The sequence below is a fragment of the Pituophis catenifer genome, unplaced genomic scaffold (genome assembly GCF_029215685.1).
Source record: "Pituophis catenifer annectens isolate HBS135680 unplaced genomic scaffold, rPitCat1.0.hap2 SCAF_2, whole genome shotgun sequence".
NCBI lineage: Eukaryota > Metazoa > Chordata > Lepidosauria > Squamata > Colubridae > Pituophis > Pituophis catenifer.
The window spans coordinates 29155676-29182273 of NW_027256882.1; the positions used below are offsets into that span (position 1 = coordinate 29155676).

General features: G+C 40.7%; 1 protein-coding gene across 1 annotated transcript; it reads right to left on the bottom strand.

Annotated features, from left to right (window-relative positions):
* Window positions 1-1605: 1605 nt before the first annotated feature.
* LOC139310053 (zinc finger protein 585A-like) lies at window positions 1606-23392 on the bottom strand. The gene is made up of 7 exons (XM_070934217.1): window positions 23324-23392; window positions 17955-18117; window positions 14930-15072; window positions 14615-14728; window positions 12662-14396; window positions 6300-6310; window positions 1606-2627 (listed from the first exon to the last, which is right to left on the bottom strand). The coding sequence occupies exons 1-7, from the start codon at window positions 23390-23392 to the stop codon at window positions 1737-1739; spliced, it is 3126 nt and encodes a 1041-aa protein (XP_070790318.1). The 3' UTR covers window positions 1606-1736.
* Window positions 23393-26598: the final 3206 nt, after the last annotated feature.

Genomic DNA, 26598 nt, shown 5'->3' on the forward strand with positions numbered 1-26598 from the left:
GGAAAATTTTGGACATGGAATTGACTTAGAGAAATGGCAAAAATTGTGGTCGCAAAATTATAAAATGATGATGTCAACTGCATATAAAGAAAATTTGTATAAGATGTTTTACAAGTGACATTTACCCCCCACGAGAATAGTCAGAATGTTCAAGAATAAATCTGAAAAATGTTGGAAATGTCATCAGATACCGGGTTCATATTACCATATGTGGTGGACATGTGCAGAAGCTAAAAGATACTGAACTAAAATCCACACATGGGTGGAAAAAATGAAACAAAAACATATAGATTTTAAACCAGATTTTTTATTGGGGATTGTACCTTAGATATACAATAGAGAATTGAGATATTTTATTGTGAATGTATTAACAGCGGCTAGAATTGTGTTTGCTAAAAATTGGAAAAATGAGAAAATGCCAACGCAAGACGAAGTTATTAAGAAAATAATGGAATGTGCAGAAATGAGTAAATTGACATTTCAAATTAGAGAACAAGAAGATAAACAATATTATAAGATATAGGATCTATTTTACCAATGGTTAGATAAAAAGACATGGAAACGAAATATGGTAGAGATTTTTCTAATGTAAGAAATGTAGAATTATATAAAATATAATATAAAGATGTACTGTTATTGGAATGATTTAGAAGAATGAATGGCATAACACAAATTAACTCAAATCTTAGACTATTGTGTATGAAATGAGGGAAGAAACAGCCATAGTTAAACATATGATTAATGAGGTTAATAATACATGGATATATGAATAGAGTGAAGATGCACAAAAGACTTGTAACCAACTGACATGCTGTTTGTATTCGTATTGAAGATGGTTTTTTGTTTTTTATATATTTGTTTAAAAATAAATTTTTTGTCAAAAAAAAAGAAAAAGAAAATGGTGGCTGCTTCCAGGACAAACTCATGAGGTCCAAGGATGCATGTCCTTCCCTCTGTCCCCACACTGAGGTTAAGAGATAGGAGGGTGTGAGGTCGGGTGGGGTGGGAGTCAGGACACTGGGAGGGCGTGAAGGGCCCAGGGGACACAAGGGTTACGATACAGAGCACAAGGATGTCTTGAAGGGTAGGGGGGCGTAGAGATGCCTACGGCAGGCAAGCCTGGCCATGCGCTAGATCTCCAAGAGTTTTCCCCAGCTCTGAGTAGACAATGTTCTGCTTAGCAACTCGCATATTTGATTAATGGCTGCCTCAGAGGGAGCAGATGGATTCGGGTAGTTAAGGAAAGCAATTTCGCTTAACAGTCGTTGCAACATGCACCCATAATTCAAAGTCCATAATAGTTATATCTTGAGGACTACTTTTATGCTGACTGCGGAATTCTGGGGCTCAAAATCTGGGCGGAAACCAAGGTACATGATTGAAACTACACATGTGGGAATTCCATAATCAAAATACAAAAGCTCCACCCAAAATTCCTTTTTGAGGAATTCAACTACTTTTGGAAAAGGAAATATCCAGAAGCTTCTGCTAATAACCAGAAACTAGTTAACCATTTTCCATTTTCCTTTTCTCTCCACCTACGAATTTAATCCTGAGAAATGTTTGAGCAAAATGAATCAGGCCAAAATTCAAACAATCAATTTCTCACCTAAACTTTCAATGGGAGATCACAAATGAAATTCAAGCATTCTCTAAACTCATCTACTATTCCTCATATAAATTACCTTGTGTGAAATAAGGGATGATTTATGCTAGAAGTAATGTCCACAGACTGGTCATTTCAAAGATTTCTTCACGGTGTGAGTCCTCTGGTGTCTCATAAGGCTGGAATTATAACAAAAACGTTTCCTACAGATAGAACATACAAAGGGTTTCTCTTCTGTGTGAGTCCTCTGGTGTGTCACCAGGTTGGAAGTGTGACTAAATTTTTTCCCACAATCAGGACATTCATAGGGTTTCTCTCCTGTGTGAGTCCTATGGTGTATCACCAGGCTAAAATTATTACTATAACTTTTCCCACATATAGGACATTCAAAGGGTTTTTCTCCTGTGTGAGTCCTCTCGTGTTTTACCAGGCTAGAATTATTACTATAACGTTTCCCACAGATAGGACATTCAAAGGGTTTCTCTCCTGTATGAGTCCTCTGGTGTGTCAACAGGTAGGAATTCTGACTGTAACTTTTCCCACAGTCAGGACATTCAAAGGGTTTCTCTCCTGTGTGACTCCTCTGGTGTCTCAGAAGATTGTAATTATCACTACAGCTTTTCCCACAGATAGGACATTCAAATGGTTTCTCTCCTGTGTGAGTCCACTGGTGAATCACCAGGTGGGAATTCTGACTGTAACGTTTCCCACAGTCAGGACATTCAAAGGGTTTCTCTCCTGTGTGAGTCCTCTGGTGTGTCACCAGACTGGAATTATCACAAAAGCTTTTCCCACAGTCTGGACATTCAAAGGGTTTCTCTCCTGTGTGAGTCCTCTGGTGAATCACCAGGTGAGAATTCTGACTGTAACGTTTCCCACAATCAGGACATTCAAAGGGTTTCTCCCCTGTATGAGTCCTCTGGTGTGTCAGCAGATTGGAATTACTACTAAAGCTTTTCCCACAGTCAGGACATTCAAAGGGTTTCTCTCCTGTGTGCGTGATCCTGTGTCTCAGGAGATGGTAATTTCTAATGAAACCTTTCCCACAATCTTGACACTCATAAGGTTTCTCCATGGCGTAAGGCGGGAATTATGACTGAAACTTCTCCCACAATCCAGCCATTAAACGGGTTTTTCTCCTTTATGATTCCTCTGGTCTATCACCAAGTTGGAATTATAACTGAAAGTTTCCCAACAATCAGAATATTCAAAGCATTCAAACCGTCTTTTGCTGAATGATAAATAATCTCTCTTCACTTTTCATGTAACGTAACCTTCATTTCTGCATAATCTGCTTATTCTTTCTTGATTTTCTCTCTTTTGTCTAACAGCTGCTGGAGGAAGAGCATCATTGTATGATTTTCTGAAGGAAACGGAACATATTTTGATTTCTGGCTTGACTTCCTTCCCTTTTCAACTTTGCTTGTTATTTACAGTTGTCCAGAGTGCTTTTATTGCCATCCTCTTTGTCTGTAAGATTCAAGGAAAAGTGTAACTTTGTTTATAAAATGGTTAGAGATGTGAGAAAAGAAAAAAAGTATATATTACATGAAAAAACAAACATGTCCCAGTATTAGAATAATCACTTACATTATTCATGATTCATATGAGAATCATATATATGCAAGCTTTGAAGCACCACTTTTGCTCATGGAAGTCCTCAGCTGCAAATAAGAGCAGAAAATACTGTCTACAACCCCTCTGGTGAAATTCCAATTCAAGTAGTCTTCACTTAACCTACCACAATTGGAACTGAGCCTCACTAATCATTAAGCATGATGTCACATGACAGTGCCAACTTACCTCTGTTTCCCTGTAGTTGTTAAGCAAATTACTGTGGGTTGTTAAAGGCAATTTCATATGACCGTGACTTGCAAATTCCTGCCCGTATATCCACTGATTTTGCTGGTCAGAACTATCTGGGAAGGCCACAAATTGGGATCATGAGTATGGGATGCTGCAGCCATCATAAATGTGTAACTATTGGTAGAATCTGAATTGCTGTGACTTCTTTTCCTAAACCTTCAAAACCACACTCACTGCTGAAGTGCGGTCACTGAACAAGTGATAGGATTACCACAAATTTTGTGGACCAGGTGCATGTCTGCTTCTACTGTACCATAGTAACTTTGAAGGCTCAGGGAAGAAGTGGTAAGTGAGGACTACCTGGGCAACCAAAGATGGGGAACCAAGAAGAAACTGGCATGGTTGCATAAAGATCTCTCTGATAAACTAAAAGACAAAAAGGACAAGTATAAAAAATGGAAAAAGGGACACATAACTATGCAGAATACCAGCATATAGCCCGAATCTGCAAAGATGAAATGAAGCTCATGCTGAGAATGAACTAACACTTGCAACAAATGTCAAAAATAATTTTAAAGCATGTATAAAACAAGAAAAAAGTCAAGGAAACAGTTAGTCCACTAATGGGAAACGATGGCAAAGAAGAAGTGACCAGCAGTAGAGACACAGCAGAGCTACTTAATTCATTATTTGCATCTATCTTCAGGCAAAAAGAAAAAATAGCCAAATCTACCAAAAACAGAACTGTAAAAGGCAGACTAGGAATACAAATTAAAACAGGCAAGAAAATGATAGGAAAACATCTGTCCATTCTGGACAAGTTCTAGCCACCAGGACTACATTGATTACATCCCCGAGTTCTGAAGGAGCTGGCAGACATGATCTAAAAACCATTGAATCATATATTTCAAAGATCTTCACGCACCAAGGAACTACCGGTGAACTGGAAAAGAGCTGATGTAATTAGGGGGGGAAAAGGTGCGTCTTATACTCCAAAAAATACTGTAGTTCCCATCTTCCAAAAAAGGGAGAAAATGGATCATAAAACTACAGGCCAATTAGTATGACAATACTACCTGGGAAGATCCTGGAAAAGATAATGAAACAAGAGATCTGCAAACACCTAAAAGCAAGCAAATATATAACCAGAAGTCAACATGGGTTTGTCAAAAACAGATCATTCCAAACAAATGTTATATCATTCTTACACGAAGTAACTAAATTAGTGGACAAGTCATATACATAGTATAATTGGATTTCAGTAAGGCAATTGACAAAGTAGACCATAACCTACTTCTTGGTAAATTAGAAAAATGTGGGATAGGTACATCCATCCACACAGATGGATTCGTAACTGGCTGAAAAACCACCCTCAAAGTGTATTCCTTAATCGGACTATATCTATATGGAGGGAAGGAAGCAGTGGGTACCCCAAGGTTCTGTTTTTGTACTCTTTAATATCTTTGTAAATGCCTTAGATGAGGGAATCGAACGGGAACGCATCAAATTTACAAATGACACCAAGTTAGCAGGAATAGCCAATACCTCAGAAGATAGGCTCGAGATAAAGAAATTTCGATAGATTTTAACACTGGGCCCTACCTAACAAAATGAAGTTCAATGGAGGAAAAATATAAGGTTTTACACTTATGCAAGAAAAACCAAATATACTGGTACAGAATAGATAGAACTTGGCTCAAGCAGTAATTATGAGAGGGACCTTGAAGTCCTAGTGGACAATCATTTAGATATGAGCCAGCAGTGTATTGCAAGGGGAAAAAATCCAATACAATACTAGGCTGCGTTAACAGAGAGAGAGAGAATCAAGAACCTGTGAAGTACTAGTACCATGTTATAAAGAGTACGACCACACTTAGAAAATTGCATACAGTTTGGTCACCATATCATTAAAAACATGTTGAAACTCTGGAAAGAACGCAGAAAAAGAGCCACAAAGAGGATATAAAGAAGGGTTGCAGGAATTGGGTATGTCTAGTCTAGTGAAAGGAAGGACTAGGGGAGATATGATAGCAGTCTTCCAAGGCATGAGGACTTGCCACAAAGAAGAGGGGGTCAACCTATTCTCCAAAGCCCCTGAAGGCAGGACTAGAAACTGGATGGAAACTAAGCAAGGAGAGAAGCAACCTAGAACTAAGGAGAAACTTCTGACGCTGAGAACAGTTAACCAGGGGAAGGATTTGCCTTCAGAAGTTGTAGGGGATCCATCACTGGAGGCTTTTAAACAGAGACAGGACAGCCATTTGTCTGAAATGATACTGGGTCTCCTGCTTGATCGGGAGGTTGGAATAGAAGACCTGCAAGGTCCCTTCCAGCCCTGTTACAAACCCTCCAGTGACGGAGCAGCCACAACCTCTGGAGGGAAGCCATTCCCAAAGAATCAACCTCCACTTGAAAGAGGCTTTTTCAAGCTTCCCACCAGCAGAAATTGCAGCCCCCAGTTTCCCAGCCTGCAGCACCAGTGGGCTTCCATTTGGGGAGGGAAGGAACCTGCAGCAGCCGCAGCTGAGAGGCTTCAGCCCAGTTGCTTCTCCGCTTCCAGCCCAAGTTGCTCCCGGACTCTCCTCCCACCTGCTGCCCTCCACTCACCTGCCAGCTGCTGCTTCCACCATGGAAACAGCACAAAAGCCGCTCTGCACTCCACTTTCCTCCCATCAGTCATCCGGAAGAGGAAGTTCGGCTGTCCCAAAGGTGCTTTTTCAAAAGGAAACGCGACTTCCTTCTACACTTCCCTCATCGTCCAACCTCTCTAGCAATAAAGTACTCTATGGTTTTAACTCCTTTAAACTCAACCACAGATGATATCCGCTTTCTAGGCACAGGTGTTGCCTGTTTGACCACCATCTCCTACCAGGAGGCAGAAAAACATGCTTCTCCAGCCTCTGTCTAAGGCCTTTGCAACATGTTTCCACTGATTAAATGCTATCAAGTCGTTTTTGACTTCTGAGCCTAGTGAAATGTGATGCTGCTTATCTTACAAAGATTAGCTATGTGTTCAGCCATAAAAGTTCATGAAGGTTTATAGAATTACACAATCAGCTTTCTTAGAGGTGACTCTCAGTGGAGATCAAAATCTCTCTACATCTCAAAACTTTAAGACTGATTTCTTGTGGCTCCCAGGATTTTAGGACATGGCAGCACCATCAGGCCAGACACTGCAGGGGAGACAGCTTCACTCCTGCTGGCCAGGGCTGCGTCCAAGAGCATCAACAACCAATCTTCATTGCTGAAGGAGGAAATTTTATATCTCCTAAATGCCGTGTATAAATTCTGTAAATTTGCTTGCACTGAAGTCTCCATTAGGTCCTTAGAATGCCCCTTGACATGTATGACTGCTACTTGTTTTGGCTGCCAGACTGCTTCTAATAATTCTAAAATTTGTGGGACATACTTAATAATTGACCCTTTTGCCTTTAATAATCCTCTTTCCTTCCATAGAGCTCCATGAGCGTGCAAGATTCCAAAGGCATATTTGCTATCTGTGTAAATATTTACTGTTAGTCCTACAGTGAGGTGACCAGATTTTAACATCGGTAAAGCGGGACACCATTGTGGGCGTGGCTTATTTTGTGGGTGTGGCTTGGAGGTCATGTGACTGGGTGGCCATGGCTATGTGTATAGGGACTACTCAGAGGGCTGAAAAAAGTCATTTCTGACAGGTCCTTACACTTTTGACTGGTTCTCACACTTATGACCATCCTCACATTTATGCCCGTGCAGCATTCTTAACCATGTCACTCTTTCTTTTGTGTTTTAAAATCTTGAACTCTCCTCTTTTGCCCTAAATTTCCCATTGTTTGCAGTTTTGCATCTACCTTTTTTGGTGAGGAAAAAGAAAAAGAAATCTCTCTCTGCCTCATTTTGTCACATTGCAGCAAAGACCCTGCTTTACTTTCGCTTTTTCAGCATAGCTAGTGGGGAAAAAATCTGCTCCAGGAACTCTTTGCAGCTAGCAACAGAACAGGGCCCTGCGCAAAACAGCTGAGAGCAAATCAGCTGAGAGTGGGGAAGCCGAGCTAATCAACTTGTGCTTATTAACCTATGCGGAAGCCGTAAGGGGCTGTTTTTTCTATTTTTGCAGGCATCGGTCTACTCATTTGTTTTCTTTTAACACTGATTAGCTGTAGGGCGGCCCTTTGAAGCCCCGCGGCAAGAGTTTAAACAGTTTTTTTCCCTCTAGCCATCCGCTGGGACTCAGGAGGCAGCCGGGACTCAGGAGACAGAATGAAAAATCGGGACTTTTTTAAAATGCCGCGGGACGTGGGGCAAATTGCTAACAATCGGGACTGTCCCGCCAAAAGCGGGGTGTCTGGTCACCTTATCCTACAGCCAACTGTAAGGGTCTAGTTAAAGCTACCAGCTCAGCCAGTTGGGCAGAAGTGTGTACTGGTAGTGGTTTGGCTTCTATAACTTCCCATGGTGTGACCACTGCATATCCTGCTTTACTCAGACCTTCTATCATAAAGCTATTACCATCTATAAACCATTCACAGTCAGTATTTGGGATTGGTTGATCACTAAAATCGGGTCTACTGGCATATACAGAATCTGCAACCTGTACGCAATCATGAGGCAATTCAGTATCCACCTGGGGCAAGAATGTAGCTGGATTGAGGGCATTACATACCTCTAATTGTATAGCTGGGAGTCAAGCAGGATTGTCTGATACTTGGCTTGGCGGCCCCCAGTCATTCAAAATGCTCCTTTCCCTTCCATTATCTCTTGAACCCCGTGTGGGACTTTTGAGCTTCCTCAACTAGCAGTGCAGTTGCTGCCACAGCTCACAGACATCCAGGCCAGCCCAATGCCACCCCATCTATTTGCTTACTAAAATATGCCACAGGCCTTTGCCACGAGCCTAGTTTCTGGGTGAGAACTCCTGCTGCAATGCCTTCCCACTTATGTACAAAGAGGGTAAAAGGTCTAGTGGGGTCTGGAAGCCCCAGTGCTGGTGCTCTCATAAGCTCACTCTTTATTTGTGTGGACGCTTGTTGGCATTCTCCAGTCCATTCAAATATTTCCCTGTCCCCTCCTTTGACTGCTTCATAGAGGGGCTTGACAATTAATCCAAAGTTAGGAATCCAAATTCTACAAAAACCAGCCATTCCCAAGATTCCTCTTAGTTGTTTCTGTTAAAAGGGGTCTTTAATTGACATATGGCTTCCCTCCTTGGGGCTAACAGTCTCCACTATCCTGCAGAGATGCCATACCTTAAGTATTTAACTTCCTGCTGTGCAATTTGGGCTTTTGCTTTAGATACCTTATAGCCACAGGTTGCCAGGCAATTTAAGAGCAGTATAGTTGTATACATTTCTCCCTTGTATCAGTACCTAAAAGCAAACCATCCACAGAAGAGAAGAGAAGGAAATGGGGAAATATTGAGAGGGAAAATTAAAAGAGTAAAATTTAGAGAAGGCAGAAAGGGATATATAAGAAAAAGAAAAAGATAAGAGAATGGGAGAAAAGGAGAAAATTATCAAGAAATGGAATTGTGGAGAGGTTAAAAAGAAAATGGGTAAAAAAGGGATAGTAGAAAGGAAATTAAAATATCAGTATGTTGATTTAAGAGAAGAATATTAATAGAAACTGTATGTAAAAAGTAAGTTAGAAGAAAAATATAGATTATTGTAAAAGGGATATAAGTAAGGATGAAATGAAACGTGGGCAAGAAGCAAAAAAGAAGAAATATGCTGTTTAATGTAAAATAGAACAGTAGATGTAATATGAAAGACAGAATGGGTTATATGTTTTGTTGTCTGAAAAAGTATAGATTGGAGAGAAATAATAGTGGATGGTAAAGAAGAGTGTGTTAAAGAGGGAGACGAACAAAGGAATTAATTGAAATTAAGATGAAAAACTGAGATGTAAAACTGAATAAAATTGAAATGTTAGTAAATGATGTAAGAATGAAATGAAATATAAGTAAGAAGTAAAAAAGAAGAAAGTTATTGTTAAAGGTAAAATAGATTAAGGATTGGAAGGCCAACTCAGCAAAGGCTTTAAGGTAAAAATGGAATCAGTTGAAATATATTGTTAATAATTAAAAAGAGGAGGGGAATTCTGAGAAATATATTTAATAAATGGAGGAAAAGTCGGGGTTGCCTGGACACCATAGTGGAAAATAATAAATTAAAAATGAATACAACAATAGAGAGTGACGAAAGGAGTAGAGGGATGGAAGGAAGGGAAGAGGGGAGGAAGGGAGGGGAAATAAGAGTAGGAGAGAAGGTTAGACGGGAGAAAGAGGAGGAGGAGGAGAAGAGGAAGTAGGGAAAAAGTAGGAGAGGAGTAAAGAAGAAAGTAGGAAGGATAAAAGAAGGGAGGGAGACGGAAGGGAACGAGAAGATTGCTGTACAATAAAAAAGATGAAATGGAAGAAAGGCAACCCCGAACATGTGTAAATGTATTAGGATAAAGAATGAATTATTAAAAAAGTAAAAAAGAATATGAGTAAAAATAGAAAAATTGAATTTGAGGGCGAATAAAAAAAAAAGATGTATAAAGATGTTGTTTATATAAACATAGAAATATTAAGATATGATTAAAAAATATGGAAACAGATGATCTTGGCAGAAATTGTAATTAAGTAAAATGTATTTGCATACAATAAGTTGTATAAGATATGACATGGCCAATACTCTGTTCATAAAATATGTGGCTGAATGGGGTGTGGGGGGGAAGAAAAAAAATCAAGAAAACGTGATTAAAAAAAAAAGGTTTATTTGTGACTAATTGTGTCTTGTAATGACTCAGTAAGCCTAAGTCAAACACATGTTGCACCATTACCACAGTTCACAGCAGGGATGAATCCAGGGCCCACTGAAAATGGTGGCTGCTTCCAGAACAAGTCATGAGGCCCAAGGATGCATGTCCTTCCCTCCCTCCCCAACATGAGGTTCAGAGATCTTCAAAAGGTAAGGAGGAGGAGGGTGAGAGGTTGGGTGGGGTGGGAGTCAGGTGTAAGGGGACCGTGGAGGGCAGTGAAGGGCCAAGGGGACACAAAGGTTAGGATACAGAGCACAAGGATGTCTTGGAGGGTAGGGGGGCCTAGAAATGCCTACGGCAGGCAAGCCTGGCCATGCGCTAGATCTCCAAGAGTTTTCCCCAGCTCTGAGTAGATAGTGTTCTGTTTAACGTTTAGCATTTGATTAATGGCAATTTCACTTAACAGCCGTTGCAACATGCAATGGTAATTCAACGCCCATAATAATTATATAAATCAAATAAAAATAAATAAATAAAAATAACAGCGACGCAGTGGCGCAGTGGCTCAGTGGCTAAGAGGCTGAGCTTGTCGATTGAAAGATTGGCAGTTCAGCGGTTTGAATCCCTAGTGCCGCATAACGGGGTGAGCTCCTGTTACTTGTCCCAGCTTCTGCCAACCTAGCAGTTCAAAGGCATGTAAAAAATGAAAGTAGAAAAAATAGGGACCACCTTTGGTAGGAAGATAACAGCGTTCCATGCACCTTTGGCATTTAGTCATGCCGGCCACATGACCACAGACATCTTCGGACAGCGCTGGCTCTTTGGCTTTGAAACGGAGATGAGCACCGCCCCCTAGAGTCCGGAAAGACTAGCAGATATGTGTGAGGGGAACTTTTACCTTTACCTAATAGTTATATCTTGAGGACTACTTTTATGCTGGCTTTGGAATTCTGGGGCTCAAAATTTGGCCGAAACCAAGGTAGAGGACTGAAACTCCGCATGTGGGAATTCTATAATCAACATACAAAAGCTCCACCCAAAATTCCTTTTTGAGGAATTCAACTACTTCTGGAAAAGGAAATATACAGAAGCTTCTGCTGATAACCAGAAACTAGTTAACCATTTTCCATTTTCCTTTTCTCTCCACCTATGAATTTAATCCTGAGAAATGTTTGAGCAAAATGAATCAGGCCAAAATTCAAACAATCAATTTCTCACCTAAACTTTCAATAGGAGATCACAAATGAAATTCAAGCATTCTCTAAACTCATCTATTATCTTTATCTTTATCTTTATCCTTATCTTTTATTAGATTTATATACCGCCCTACTCCTGAAGGACTCAGGGCGGTGAACAGCCATAAATAAAACAAATATAATATAAAATTTAAAAACAGTTAAAAAACATATTAAATAGATTTGGCCCACTAATTAAAACACCCCTATTTTTAAGAACAGATTCGAATTAAAATTAAACAATTAAAAAGGGTTAGGCCAGCCCCGCTTGCTGGAATAAAAAGATCTTGAGGGCACGGCGGAAAGTGCGCAAATCCGGGATCCTTCGTATCTCTGGGGGGAGCTCGTTCCAAAGGGCAGGTGCCCCCACAGAAAAGGCTCTCCCCCTGGGAGCCGCCAGTCGACACTGTTTGGCCAACAGCACCCTGAGAAGCCCCTCTCTGTGGGAGCGTACTGGCCGGTGAGAGGCTACCGGTGGCAGAAGGTGGTCTCGTAAGTAACCAGATCCTGAGCCATGGAGCGCTCTAAAGGTGGTAACCAAAACCTTGAAGCGCACCCGGAAGACCACTGGGAGCCAGTGCAGCTCGCGTAGGAGGGGTGTTACGTGGGAGCGCCATGTCGCTCCCATAACCACCCGCGCGGCCGCATTCTGGACCAGCTGGAGCCTCCGGGTACTCCTCAAGGGGAGCCCCATGTAGAGAGTATTACAGTAGTGCAGGCAGGAAGTGACGAGGGCGTGAGTGACCATGTATAAGGAGTCCCGATCCAGAAAGGGATTAAACTGGTGAATCAGGCGAACCTGATAAAAAGTCCCCCTGGCCACAGCCGTCAGATGTTCTTCTAAGGACAGTCGTGTATCCAGGAGGACGCCCAAGTTGCAAGCCCTCTCCGTGGGGGCCAACGACTTGCCCCCAATAGCCAGCAATGGCGTCAACTGGCTATATCGGGATGCTGGAAACCACAGCCACTCGGTCTTGGACGGGTTGAGCCCCATCCAGATCCGCACGGCCTCCAGACATCGGGACATCACTTCAAGGGCATCATTGGGGTGGCCCAGGGTGGAGATGTACATATGGATTACTCATATGGATTACCTTGTGTGCAATAAGGGGTGATTTATCCTTGAAGTAATATCCACAGACTGATCATTTCAAAGATTTCTTCATGGTGTGAGTCCTCTGGTGTATCACTAGGTAGGAACTCTGACTGAAACTTTTCATACAGATAGAACATTCAAAGAGTTTTTCTCCTGTGTGAGTCCACTGCTGTCTCATCAGGCTGGAATTATCACTAAAGCTTTCCCCACAGATAGGACATTCAAAGGGTTTCTCTCCTGTATGAGTCCTCTGGTGGATCACTAGGTGGGAATTCTGACTGTAACTTTTCCCACAGTCAGAACATTCAAAGGGTCTCTCTCCTGTGTGAGTCCTCTGGTGTGTCACCAGATTGGAATTATCACTAAAGCTTTTCCCACAGATAGGACATTCAAAGGGTTTCTCTCCTGTGTGAGTCCTCTGATGTTTCACCAGGCTGGAATTATCACAAAAACGTTTCCTACAGATAGGACATTCAAAGGGTTTCTCTCCTGTGTGAGTTCTCTGGTGTTTCACCAGGCTAGAACTCTGATTAAAACTTTTCCCACAATCAGGACATTCAAAGGGTTTCTCTCCATTGTGTGTCCTCTGGTGTCTCACCAGGCTGGAATTATCACAAAAACGTTTCCAACAGTCAGGACATTCAAAGGGTTTCTCTCCTGTGTGAATCCTCTGGTGTATCACCAGGTGGGAATTCTGACTGTAACATTTCCAACAGTCAGGGCATTCAAAGGGTTTCTCTCCTGTGTGAGTCCTCTGGTGTAACATCAGTGTGTAATTGCGACTAAAACCTTTTTCACAGATAGGACATTCAAAAGGTTTCTCTCCTGTGTGAGTCCTCTGGTGTTTAACCAGGCTGGAATTGTCACAAAAACCTTTCCTACAGATTTGACATTCAAATGGTTCCTCTCCTGTGTGAGTCCTCTGGTGTCTCACTAGGTGGGAATTATGACTGTAACATTTCCCACAGTCAGGACATTCAAAGGGTTTCTCTCCTGTGTGAGTCCTCTGGTGTTTCACCAGGCTGGAACTCTGACTAAAACTTTTCCCACAATCAGAACATTGAAAGGGTTTCTCTCCTGTGTGAGTCCTCTGGTGTGTCAGAAGGCTGGAATTATCACTAAAGCTTTTCCCACAGATAGGGCATTCAAAGGGTTTCTCTCCTGTGTGCGTCCTCTGGTGTTTTACCAAGTGGGAATTCTGACTGTAACGTTTCCCACAGTCAGGACATTCAAAGGGTTTCTCTCCTGTGTGAGTCCTCTGGTGTGTCAGCAGATTGGAATTATCACAAAAACCTTTCCTACAGATAGGACATTCAAAGGGTTTCTCTCCTGTGTGAGTTCTCTGGTGTAACATCAGCGTGTAATTGCGACCAAAACCTTTCCCACAGATAGGACATTCAAAGGGTTTCTCTCCTGTGTGAGTCCTCTGGTGTATCACCAAGTGAGAATTATGACTGTAATGTTTCCCACAATCAGGACATTCAAAGGGTTTATCTCCTGGGTGAGTCCTCTTGTGTTTCAGCAGGCTGGAATTATCACTAAAGTTTTTCCCACAGATAGGACATTCAAAGGATTTCTCTCCTGTGTGAATGGTCTTGTGTCTCAGGAGGTGGGAATTTCTAATGAAACCTTTCCCACAATCTTGACACTGATAAGGTTTCTCCATGGAGTGAATCCTCTGATGTATTACGAGGCAGGAATTATGACTGAAACTTCTCCTACAGTCAGAACACTGAAATGGGTTTTCTCCTTTATGATTCCTCTGGTCTATCACCAAGTTGGAATTATAACTGAAAATTTTCCAACAATCAGGACATTCAAAGCATTTCTCTCCTATGTGAGTTCTCTGGTGTCTCATGAGATGGAAATTTCTAATGAACCCTTTCCCACAATCAGAACATTGAAAGGGTTTCTCTCCTTTGGGTTTCCTCTGGTGTATCACCAAGGTTCAAATTACAAGTGAAAGTTTTCCCACAATCAGGACATTCAAAGCATTTTTCTCCTAAGTGAGTCCTCTGGTGTATCTTGAGGCTAGATTTCTAACTGAAACTTTTCCCACAGAAAGGTCATTGAAATGTTTTTTTTCCTGTGGCGTTCTCTGTTGTCCGAGATGGATATTTCTAATAAAGCTTTTCCCACAATCTAGACACTCATGCAGTTTTTCCGTGGAGTCAATCTACTGATTGACTTCATCAGACTGAAATTGTGACTGAAACTTTTTCCACAATCAGGACATTCAAAGGGTTTCACTTTTGTGTGAGTCTGGAATTCTCAAAACGGAAAACGAAATGTTTCCCACAGAAAGAATGTTCAAATGGTTTTTTTTCCTGTGTATAAGTCCTTTAGTGTCTCATGACCTGGGAATATCTAATGAAACTTTCATACAATCTGCAGTCATACGTTTTGTCCCTCCTGTGAGTATCTGATGTAGCACCATGTTGCCATGCTCACTAAAGCATTTACCGCATTGGGAGCACTTTTGTGGCTTCCCTCTTCTGTGTGGGTGCTTCCATGAACCACAATGGAGCTGTTCTGACCATAGTTTTTGTCACATTCAGGTAATTTTTTTGGCTTTTCTCCTTTCTGGCTCCTTGTTGCATAATCAGCTGTTATTTGCAATCTGTGCTTTTCTCACAGTAGGTACATCTATGGAACTTTTCCACAGCTGGTATTCTTGAGGAGGTCAAAAATATGGACAATGTCGTTTTTAGTGATGCTTTCTTTCTTTTTTTTGCTGGTCAATACTGTTATATACTTTTAATGAAAAAATTTATTTGGTAGACTGGTAATCAGACTGTCAACTTGTAAATACAATTTCAATGTTTTTTAGTGGTGCTTTCATTCAAGCCGTTTTTTCCTCACAGGCAGATGCCTGCACTACTGTCTATTCTCCATGACTTTACAGTTTCCTCCCCACTGACTTCCAGATATTTCCTTCTTTTGCTGAATGAATAGTAATCTCCCTTCAATTTTAATGTAATGCATCCTTGAGTTCTGCATAATCTGCTTATTCTTTCTTGATTTTCTTTCTTTTGTCTAACAGCTGCTGGAGGAGAAGCAGAATTGTGAGGTTTTCTGAAGGAAATAGAAAATATTTTGATTTCTGGCTTGATTTTCTTCCCTTTTCAAGGTTGCTTGTTATTTACAGTTGTCCAGAGTGCTCTTATTGCCATCATGTTTGTCTGTAAGAATCAAAGAAAAGTGTAACTTTAATTGTTTATAAAATGGTTAGAGATGTGAAAAAAGAAAAAAAGTATATATTACATGAAAAAACAAACATGTCCCAGTATTAGAATAATCACTTACATTATTCATGATTCATATGAGACACGGAGTACTACTGAAATCCGTGTTCAAATATCCATTCAAATTCAGTTATTTAGTTGGGTAAATCATGAATTTTTAGCAATGCAAAGCGTTATCATCAAATATATCTTGAAGTGCTGGGGATAGGTTATGTAATTGCAGATATATACATAGAGAGAAATACAGATACATCCACCTACACATGTATATATGGAGAAAATCTATGTCTTTCAAGCCTGACAAAATGTCTCAAAATGGTTTCAGTCAAACCTTCTGAGCTAAATTTAGAGATGTGGGAGCTTTAACTGATGAATTGATGCTGAAAGCCTCTGCAAGCTTTGAAGCACCACTTTTGCTCATGGAAGTCCTTCAGCTGCAAATAAGAACAGAAAACGCTGTCCACAAGAACTCCAAGCAGCATGATGTCACACGACAGTGCCAACTTATATATGTTTCTCTTATAGTTGTTAACTATAAGAGGAACAACTATACCTTTTATAATTGTTAAGCAAATTACTGTGGATTGTTAAAGGCGATTTTATATGACCGTGACTTCCAATTTCCTGCCAGTATATCCACTGATTTTGCTCGTCAGAAGCTATCTGGGAAGGCCACAAATTGAGATCATGAGTGTGGAATGCTGCAGCCACCACAAATGTGCAATTATAGGCAGAACCCGAGGTGCAACTCCTTTTCCTGCACCTTCAAAATCACAGTCACTGCTGAAGTGTGGTCACTGAACAACTACTAGGATTATTACAAATTTTGTGGACCAGGTACACGTCTGCTTCTATTGTGCCATAGTAACTTTGAAGGCTCAGGGAAGAAGTGGTAAGTGAGGACTACCTGTGCAACCAAAGACGGATTAAGCACAATTGAAACTGGTTAATACACGGATGGGACAGGAAATACCATACTAATTGGCAAGACATGGAAGGAAAAAAACAACATCAAGATGTAATGGGAGACTTTAACTACCCTGATATAAACTGGGAGACAAACTCTACAGCAAGTAGGTGACTGAATGGATTCCTAACCAATTTAGCTGACAACTTTGTCATCCAAAAGGTAGAGGAGGGAACTAGAGGAAAAACTATACTCGACTTAATTCTTACTAATAGAGAAGCGATAGAAGGAGTTGAAGTTGTCGGAACCTGTGGTGAGTGACCACATCTCACTGGAATTCAATATAATGAAAACACAAGCAATAGAATATAATCCAACAAGAGAAGCATATGCAGCAGGGCCTAGAAGATGGAGCCTAAGAAAAAGGGACTGATGGTAGAAGAAATGTTTCCCCCCAAAAAAATTGTAAAAAAAAAAAAAAAAAGGACAAAAATAGAATAGCCCATCAAACCACATGGCTAACTGATCTCCAGGCTAATCTTTTTAGAAAGGCATCCTGCAATGCAGGGGTGAAATCCAGTAGGTTCTGACAGGTTCTGGAGAACCGGTAGCGGAAATTTTGAGTAGTTCAGAGAACCGGTAAATATCACTTCTGGTTGGCCCCCGAGTGTGGTGGGATTGGAGATTTTGCAGTATCCTTCCCCTGTTACACCCACCAAGCCATGCCCACAGAACCAGTAGTAAAAAAAAATTAGATTTCACCACTGAGAAATGCCATTTTCATTCAGGAACTCGATGGCATATAAAGCACTTCCTGCGCGGCGTGCTGTAATTTACAAGGTAAATGTCCCCCAGAGAGCCTACCTACCTACCTACCAGGATATACTTTTTGCCTCTCAATATTCCATAGCTCATGGAAGCTTTATGCGTAAGCTAACATTGATTTATATAAATCAGTGGCTTTCCATCCAGAATCCTTGAGCCTTACACTAGATATTTGGGTTTGGTGCCTTCAAGTCAGTCAAGTGGTTTCCCCCTTTCTTGCTTAGGCCTAGGCCTGATAGGACTGGCCAAAGATGCACAGATGGCTTCACACTTTAGGTGGACTACAACTGAGTATTTCACAGTCTCTAACCTGTAGGTTTTCTTGTACCTTTTGGGACTTTGGTTCTATGCATCAGACGTCTCCAAGAGAAAAAAAGACGTCACTTTCTTTGCAATGAATTCTTGTGGTAGCCAGCAAAGCTGGAACTCTGACTAAAACTTTTCACACAATCTTCCTGTGCGAGTCCTCTGGTGTTTCACCAGGCTGTAATTATCATAAAACATTTCCTACATATAGGACATTCAAAGGGTTTCTCTCCTGTGCGAGTCCTCTGGTGTTTCACCAGGCTGTAATTATCATAAAAACATTTCCTACATATAGGACATTCAAAGGGTTTCTCTCCTGTGTGAGTCCTTTGGTGTGTCAGCAGATTGGAATTATCACTAAAGCTTTTCTGGTGTAGGACATTCAAAGGGTTTCTCTCCTGTGGGAGTTCTCTGGTGTTTCTTCAGGCTGCAATTATCATAAGAATGTTTCCTACAATTAGGACTTTCATAGGGTTTCTCACTTGGGAGTCCTCTGGTGGCATCTATCTACTGGAAAAGAGCTGATGTACCGTATTTTTCAGAGTATAAAATGCTCAGGAATATAAGATGCACCTACCTTTTTTGGTGAGGAAAACAAGAAAAAGAAATCTGCCTCTGACTCCCAGCAATTTTCCCTCCTTGTAGCAAACAGCAAACAGGCTGCTTTACTTTCATTTTCGTTTTCAGCATAACTTGATTAGCACAAGAAAAAAAAATCTGCTCCCAGCAATTTACCTCCTTGCAGCAAGCAGCAGAGGCCCGCGCAAAACATCTCAGAGTCTGGAGGCCAATCCAACAATCAACTTGTGCTAATTAGGCTGTGCTGAAGCTGAAATGGGCTGTTTCTTCTTGCTGCTTGCTGCAAGGAGGTAAATTGCTGGGAGGCAGAGGCCAAAGGGTGGGGGGTCAGTGGATGGGAGGGGCTACATTCGGTCTATAAGACACACCTAAATTTTCACCCCATTTTAGGGGGGGGAAGGTATGTCTTATACTCTGAAAAATACGGTAGTTCCCATCTTCAAAAAAGGGGAGAAAAATAGATCCACAAAACTACAGGCCAATTGGTCTGACATCACTACCTGGGAAGATCCTGGAAAAGATAATGAAACCAGATCTGCAAACACCTAGAAGCAAGCAAATATATAATAAATATATAACCAAAGTTAACATGGGTTTGTCAATAACAGACCATTCCAAACAAATGTTATTTCATTCTTACACAAAGTGACTAAATTATTGGACCAATCAAATACATAGTATAATTGGATTTCAGTAAGGCAATTGACAAAGTAGACTATAACCTATTTCTTGGTAAATTGGAAAAATGTGGGATAGGTACATCCATCCACACAGATGGATTCATAACTGGCTGACAATACACCCTCAAAGTATATTCCTTAATGGGATTACATCTATATGGAGGGAAGGAAGCAGTGGGTTTCCCAAGGTCCTGTTTTAGTACTCTTTAATATCCTTGTAAATGCCTTAGATGAGGGAATAGAACAGGAATGCATCAAATTTGCAAATGACAACAAGTTAGCAGGAATAGCCAACACCTTAGAAGATAGGCTCAAGATAGAGAATCTTGATAGATTTGAACACTGGGCCCTACCGAACAAAATGAAATTCGATGGAGGAAAAAAAAAGGTTTTATACTTATGCAAGAAAACCAAATATACTGGTACAGAATAGGTAGAACCTGGCTCAAGTGTCCTAGTGGACAATAATTTAGTTATGAGCCAGCAGTATATACCTGGGGTGGGGGAGGGAGCCAATACAATACTAAAAAAAGCTAATACTAATACAAAAAAAAGCTAATAGAATACTAGGCTGCATTAACAGGGAGATAGAATCAATCTTTATAAAGAGTATGAACACACTTAGAAAATTGCATACATTTGGTCACCATATCATAAGAAACATGTCGGGACTCTGGAAAGAATGCAGAAAAGAGCAACAAAGAGGATTACCAGGGTGGAGGCTAAAATATAAAGAAGGGTTGCAGGAATTGGGTATGTCTAGTCTAGTGAAAGGAAGGACTATGGGAGATATGATAGCAGTCTTCCAAGGCATGAGGACTTGCCACAAAGAAGAAGGGGTCAACCTATTCTCCAAAGCCCCTGAAGGCAGGACTAGAAACTGGATGGAAACTAAGCAAGGAGAGAAGCAACCTAGAACTAAGGAGAAACTTCCTGACACTAAGCACAATTAACCAATGGAAGGATTTGCCTTCAGAAGTTGGGGCTCCATCACTGGTGACTTTTAAAAAAAGGACTGGGCAGCCATTTGTCTGAAATGATATTGTGTCTCCTGCTTGATCAGAGGGTTGAGCAGGGCGTCGGAATAAAAGACCTGCAAGGATCCTTCCAACCCTGTTACAAACCTTCAGTGACGGAGCAGCCACAACCTCTGGAGGGAAGCCATTCCCAAAGAACCAACCTCCACTTGAAAGAGGCTTTTTCAAACTTCCCACCAGCAGAAAGTTGCAGCCCCCAGTTTCCCAGCCTGCAGCACCAGTGGGCTTCCATTTGGGGAGGGAGGGAACCTGCAGCAGCCGCAGCTGAGAGGCTTCAGCCCAGTTGCTTCTCCGCTTCCAGCCCAAGTTGCTCCCGGACTCTCCTCCCACCTGCTGCCCTCCACTCACCTGCCAGCGGCTGCTTCGACCATGGAAACAGCACAAAAGCCGCTCTGCACACCAACTTCCTCCCATCAGCCATCTGGAAGAGGAAGTTCAGCTGTCCCAAAGATGCTTTTTCAAAAGGAAACTCGACTTCCTTCTACACTTTCCTCGCCTTCCAACATTTCTAGCAATACAGTACTCGATGGTTTTAACTCCTTTAAGCCCAACCACAGATATTACCCGCTTTCTAGGCACAGTTGTTGCCTGTTTGACCACCATCTCCAGCTAGGAGGCAGAAAAACATGCTTCTCAAGTCTGTACCTAAGGCGTTTGCAACATGTTTCCACTGATTAAATGCTATCAAGTCGTTTTTGACTTCTAACAACCGACCTTTGCAACTTAGCCTAGTGAAATGTGATGCTGCTTGGCTTACAAAGATTAGCTACGTGCCCAGCTGTAAAAGTTCATGAAGGATTTTATAGAATTACACAAATAGCTTTTTTTTAAAAGTACAAATAATCCATCTTCCATTGTGTGTCCTCTGGGTTCAAATGTTTGTGTAGTAAGTTAAAATTTACAATCATATTCATTATTTAATCTATTCTTGGCTTAATTTCAATACATTAAATATCTGATACTTTACATCCTCCTCTTAGTTTGCTTAACTCTATTAACTATTTTCTATATTTTACTCATCTACTTTTATTTCTAATTTTTATTAGAATTTATCCTCTAACCATCAATAAAATGTTTCCCATATTGCATAATAACCAGTTTGTTCTTTCTCTTTAATTGCCAGTGTTAAATCTATTCATTTCTGCACAATCTAATATTTTCCTTATCATATTCTCCTCTGTAGGAATCTCTTCACTTTTCCAGTTTTGTACAAATACAATTCTAGCTGCAGCTACTACATGAATAATCAAATATACATTTTCTTTACTATAGATTTCTGGTAAGATCCCCAACAGAAATATGTCAGGTTTCAAGTCAATATGTTGTTGTATGATCTTTTCCAATCATGTGCATATTTTTATTCAATATTTTTTAACTTCTACATATATCCACCATATATGAGCCAGGTGTCTGATGACATTTCCAACATTTAGCTGATTTATCTTTAAACATCTTCACCAATCTTGTCGGTGGCAAATGCCATCTGTAAAACATCTTATACAAATTCTCTTTATACGCAGTTGACATTGTTAATTTTTAATTTCTATCCCATAATTGCTGCCATTTTGCTAGTTCTATTGTATAACTGTGGCTATCATTGTTTCCTTCACTTGTTCTCCTGATTTAATACTCAGTAAATAGCTATATAGGTTTTTCTTTATTATCCTCTCTTCTGTTCCTGTTAGTATCTTATCTAACTCTGTCAACTCCATATAAAAGCCATATAATTTAGCATCCTTTTCATACCTAGATTGTATTTGCAGTTGTGCATACTAAACCATGTCTATCTCCTGTTTTTCTAATTCTTGCTTATTTTTGAATTCCCCCATTTCAGTCAAAATATCTTTATATCTGAAAATATTTTCTATGTTAACAATATTTGGGTGTATTAGTACTTCCATCATCGAAAGCCAGACTGGTATCTTTAAATATTGTTGTTCTCTAAATTTCTCCCATACTAACAATAAGGCATTTCTTATATAATGTCTGTGAAAGTAACCATGTATCTTATTCTTCCCATACCATAAAAAGGCATGCCATCCCTTTTCCCTCCAGTGGCAATAATTTTGTATTTCTCAATACAATCCATTCTTTCATCCATGTTAACACTGCTGCCTGATAATATAATTCCCAATTTGGTAATCCAAAACCTCCTCTACTTCTTGCATCCTGTAGCATTTTAAAATTAATTTATTTTCCCCCTGCCAAGTATATTTTATTAAGGTCTCCAAAATATTTTTTTTCCAATCTTATTGAAATTGTTTGAAATAAATATAATAACCTCGGCAATACATTCATCTTAATTGTAGCTATTCTTCCTATTAACAACAATTGCAAGCCTTTCCAATTTTCAAAATCTGTATCAATTTGCTGTATCAATTTATAGTAATTATCTTAATCGTTACATATCTCACTGTTAATTGAATTCCTAAATATTTTCCTTTTTTGTGATCTAAATATCTAATCTCTTCATTAGCTCTTTCTTTTGTTTTTCTGAAACATTCTTCACTAAAATCTTAGTCTTGTCTTTATTTATTTTCAGCCCTGCCACTTCACCATACTCTTCTATTCTCTTTTAACAGTTTTAGCCCTGTTTCTTGCGGATCTTCTAAAATAAAAACCAAGTCTTGTAATTTATATTCTTCCTTTTTTATTTCCATACCTCTTATATCCTTGTCCTGTCTAATGTTTCTGTTTAATACTTCTAACGTCAACACGAATAATAATGGGGTCAGAGGACATCCCTGCCTTGTGCCCTTCATTATTCTAATATTTTCTGTCATGTCACTTGTTACGAAGTGGGGTTGAGGGGTACCCCAGACCGTGAACCAGCTCATGAGCAAACACACTGGGACTGAAATAAATCTGACAGAGGCGTCTTGTGTAAAAATATAATTTACTTTAAAACATTTAAAAAGCACTATGTCTTTAAAAAAGCACATTAGTAACAAAGTCTTATCTTGGTTATGTGAAGCCAGGCTATCTCCCTAGATTCCTCTCCACAATACCGAAACAGTTCACAAGAGAAAAAAGCTAACATGACAATAAGCAGCTTTGGTGTCGATACATCATCGAGCTAGTAGAAGAGCGGCAGCATAAACTTCACAGCTAAAAAAGTAACCTGAAGAAAAAACAATTGCAATCAGCAAACGTAGCTTGAAGCTTGTGGGAGGAAGAATGTCCAGCAGCCGCAGTTCTGATGATGGCTTGCATGCTTCAAAACAGCAAAAGGCAAGCATCCGTAGCAGTATCTCAGCAACAGCGTCTGGAGTCCTTACCTGTGTTCTCCTCCCTTCTGCAACGTTGCATTGAGCTCTGCATCCAGCTTCCAGCAGGAGCTTCTGCATCTAGGCCTAAACAGCGTTCAGGCCTGAGTAGCAAGCGAAAAGGTCCTTGCTTATATGGGGAGTTAACCTGCAATTAACTAGGGCGGGGAAGGCTTGCAGGTAATTGCAAACAGGAGATGGCTTAATTGAAACCATACTGTTTGTGACTGATCAAGTAGCCACAGCAATCCTGAAAACACTCGTGACATCACTGTTTATCATTACCTTTGCAGTTTGTTTATAGTATATTATCTTAATCATTTTAATAAATCTCTCCCCAAAATCCATGACTTTTAGTTGCATCAGCATAAAGTGCCATTTCACATTATCAAATGCCTTCGGTGCATCAAGAAAAATCAACACCCAGGAAAATAAAATCTGTCACTATCTCCATTTCTTCCCCATCTATTTGCCAGGAATTGAGAGGGTTGGATGCCATGATCTTAGTTTTCTTAATGTTGAGTTTCAAGCCAACTTTTGCACTCTCCTTCTTCACCCGCATCAAGATGTTTTTTAGTTCCTCTTCACTTTCTGCCATTGGAGTGGTATCATCTGCATATCTGAGGTTGTTGACATTTGTCCCCGCAATCTTAATTCCAACTTCTGACTCATCTAGCCCCGTCTTTCTCATGATGTGCTCTGCATATAAGTTTAATAGGCAGGGCAACAGTATATAGCCGGACTCCTTTCCCAATTTTGAACCAATCAGTGGTTCTGTGTCTAGTTCTCACTGTTGCTTCTTGACCCGCATATAGGTTTCTCAAGAGACAAATAAGACAAAAAAAATCTACCCTGTAAATTACAGCATTCTATGCAGGAAGTGCTTTATATGCCATCATGAGTTTCTGAATGAAAAGGGAATCAAAAAAATTTGGTGTTATTTTATTCCAGATTCCTTCACACAACAGAGCTCAGAGCCAATATCATCAGAATAGAATATAAATGGAAGGGACCTTGGAGGTCTTCTAGTCCAACCTCCTGCTCAAGCCATTTCAGAGAAGTGACTGTCCAACAGGGGTGAAATGCTCCCGGTTCGGACCGGATCGCCCGATCCAGTAGCGATGGCGGTGGGTGGTTCAGAGAACTGGTAGCAAAAATCCCACCCACCCCCCATGCCCAGCTGAGCCGCACAATCATCAGAGGCTTTTTTTTTACTTTTAAAAGCATTTTTTCTACAACTTCGACCGAAAAAATGCTTTTAAAAGTAAAAAAAAAAAGCCTCTGATGATTGTGCAGCTCGTCAAAGGGATTTAAAAGAAAAAAAACCTTTTTTTCTTTTAAATGCTCTGACGATCCCAGCTGAGTTCCCTGATCAGCAGAGGCTTTAAAAAGCCTCTGCCGATCAGGGAACTCAGCTGGGATCGTCAGAGCCTTTTGAAAGCATTTTTTTACAACCTCTTAGCCAAAGAGATTGTAGAAAAAATGGTTTTAAAAGTAAAAAAAAAATGGCCACACCCACCCAGTCACATTACCCCCCCCCACCAAGCCACGCCCACAGAACAGTTAGTAACAAATTTTAGATTTCACCCCTGTCCAATCTCTTCTTAAAAACCTCCAGGGATAAAGCACCCAGAACTTCTGAATGCAATTGGTTCCATTGGTTAATTGTCCTCACTGTTAGGAAGTTTCTCCTCAATTCCAGGTGGCTTCTCTCCTTGATTAGTTTCCATCCATTGTTTCTTGTCTTGCCTTCTGGGGCTTTGGTAAATAAGTTGAACCCCTCCCCTTTGTGGCAGCCCCTCAAATACTGGAATACTGCTATCATCATCATCATCATCACCACCACTCATATCTTATTAATCTGCATTAAAAATGGCATTATAGAGTGTCCTTCTAAAAAGGTTAGCCTGGTGAACAGTTAGCCATGTGGTTTTTATTTTTATTTTTATTTATTTATTACTTCAATTTATATGCCACCCCTCTCCGAAGACTCAGGGCGCCTCACAGGGCGGTTTGATGGGCTATTGTATTTTTGCCTTTTGTTTTTTTACAAATCCTTTTTGGAAACATTTCTACCAAATATAGATTATCACACCCTCTTTCTTAGACCCCAATTTCTGGGCCCTGCTGCATAGTTTTTTCTCTGTGTGACCTAATGGATACTTCCATGCAGGCCAATTTATGGAACATGGCATTTAGCACTTAGCAGATATAAAATTTCCTCCTTCAGGAATGAACATGGCATGCTGGGTGCTCTTGGATGTAGCCCTGGCCAACAGGAGTGAAGCTGTCTCCCCTGGAGACTCTCACCTGATGGTGTTGCAATGTCCTAAAACTTTGGGAGCCACTTTAAATAAGTCATTAAGATCTGGGGTGTATGGAGGCTTTGATCTCCATTGAGAGACACCCCCAAGAAAATGTATTGTGTAATTCTGTAAAAAAAAAAAAGTCATTAACTTTTAAGGCTGAGCACATAGCTAATCTTCATAAGATTAAGTAGCATCACATTTCACTATTTCACTTGGCTCAGTTGCAAAGGTCGGTTGCTAGAAGTCAAAAACGACTTGATAGCTTTAATCAGTGAAAACATCTTGCAGACCTCTTAGGCAGAGACGGTACAACCGGTTCCTATCTGGAGATGGAAGTCAAGAGGACAATATCTGTGCCTAGAAAGCAGACAATACAGTAGGCGGGCTCTGAGGTTGATTTTAAAGAGTTAAAACCAATCGAATACTGCATTGCTAGGTAGGATGGGAGGAGAGGAGAGGAGAAGCGCAAAGGAACGTCCTCTTCCCGATGGCTGATGGGAGGAAGGTGGTGTGTGCAGAGTGGCTTTTGTGCTCTTCCCAGGGTCGAAGCAGCAACTGGCAGGTGAGTGGAGGGCTGCAGGTGGGAGGAGAGTCCGGGAGCAAGTCGGGCTGGAAGCGGAGAAGCAACTGGGCTGAAGCCTCTCAGCTGCTGCTGCAGCAGGTTCCTTCCCTCCCCAAATGGAAGCCCACTGGTGCTGCAGGCTGTGGAACTGGTGGCTGCAATTTCTGCTGGTCTGAAGATTTAAAAAGTCTCCTTCAAGGTTTGGGAATGGCTTCTCTTCAGAAATTGCGGGTGCTCCCATCACTGCAGGTTTGTAACAGAGTAACATAGTTGGAAGGATCCCTGGAGGTCTTCTGTTCCAACCCCCTGATTAAGCAGGAGATCCAATACCATTTCAGACAAATGTCTCCAGTCCTTTTTTTAAAAGTCACCAGTGATGGAGCCCCCACAACTTCTGAAGGCAAATCCTTCCATTG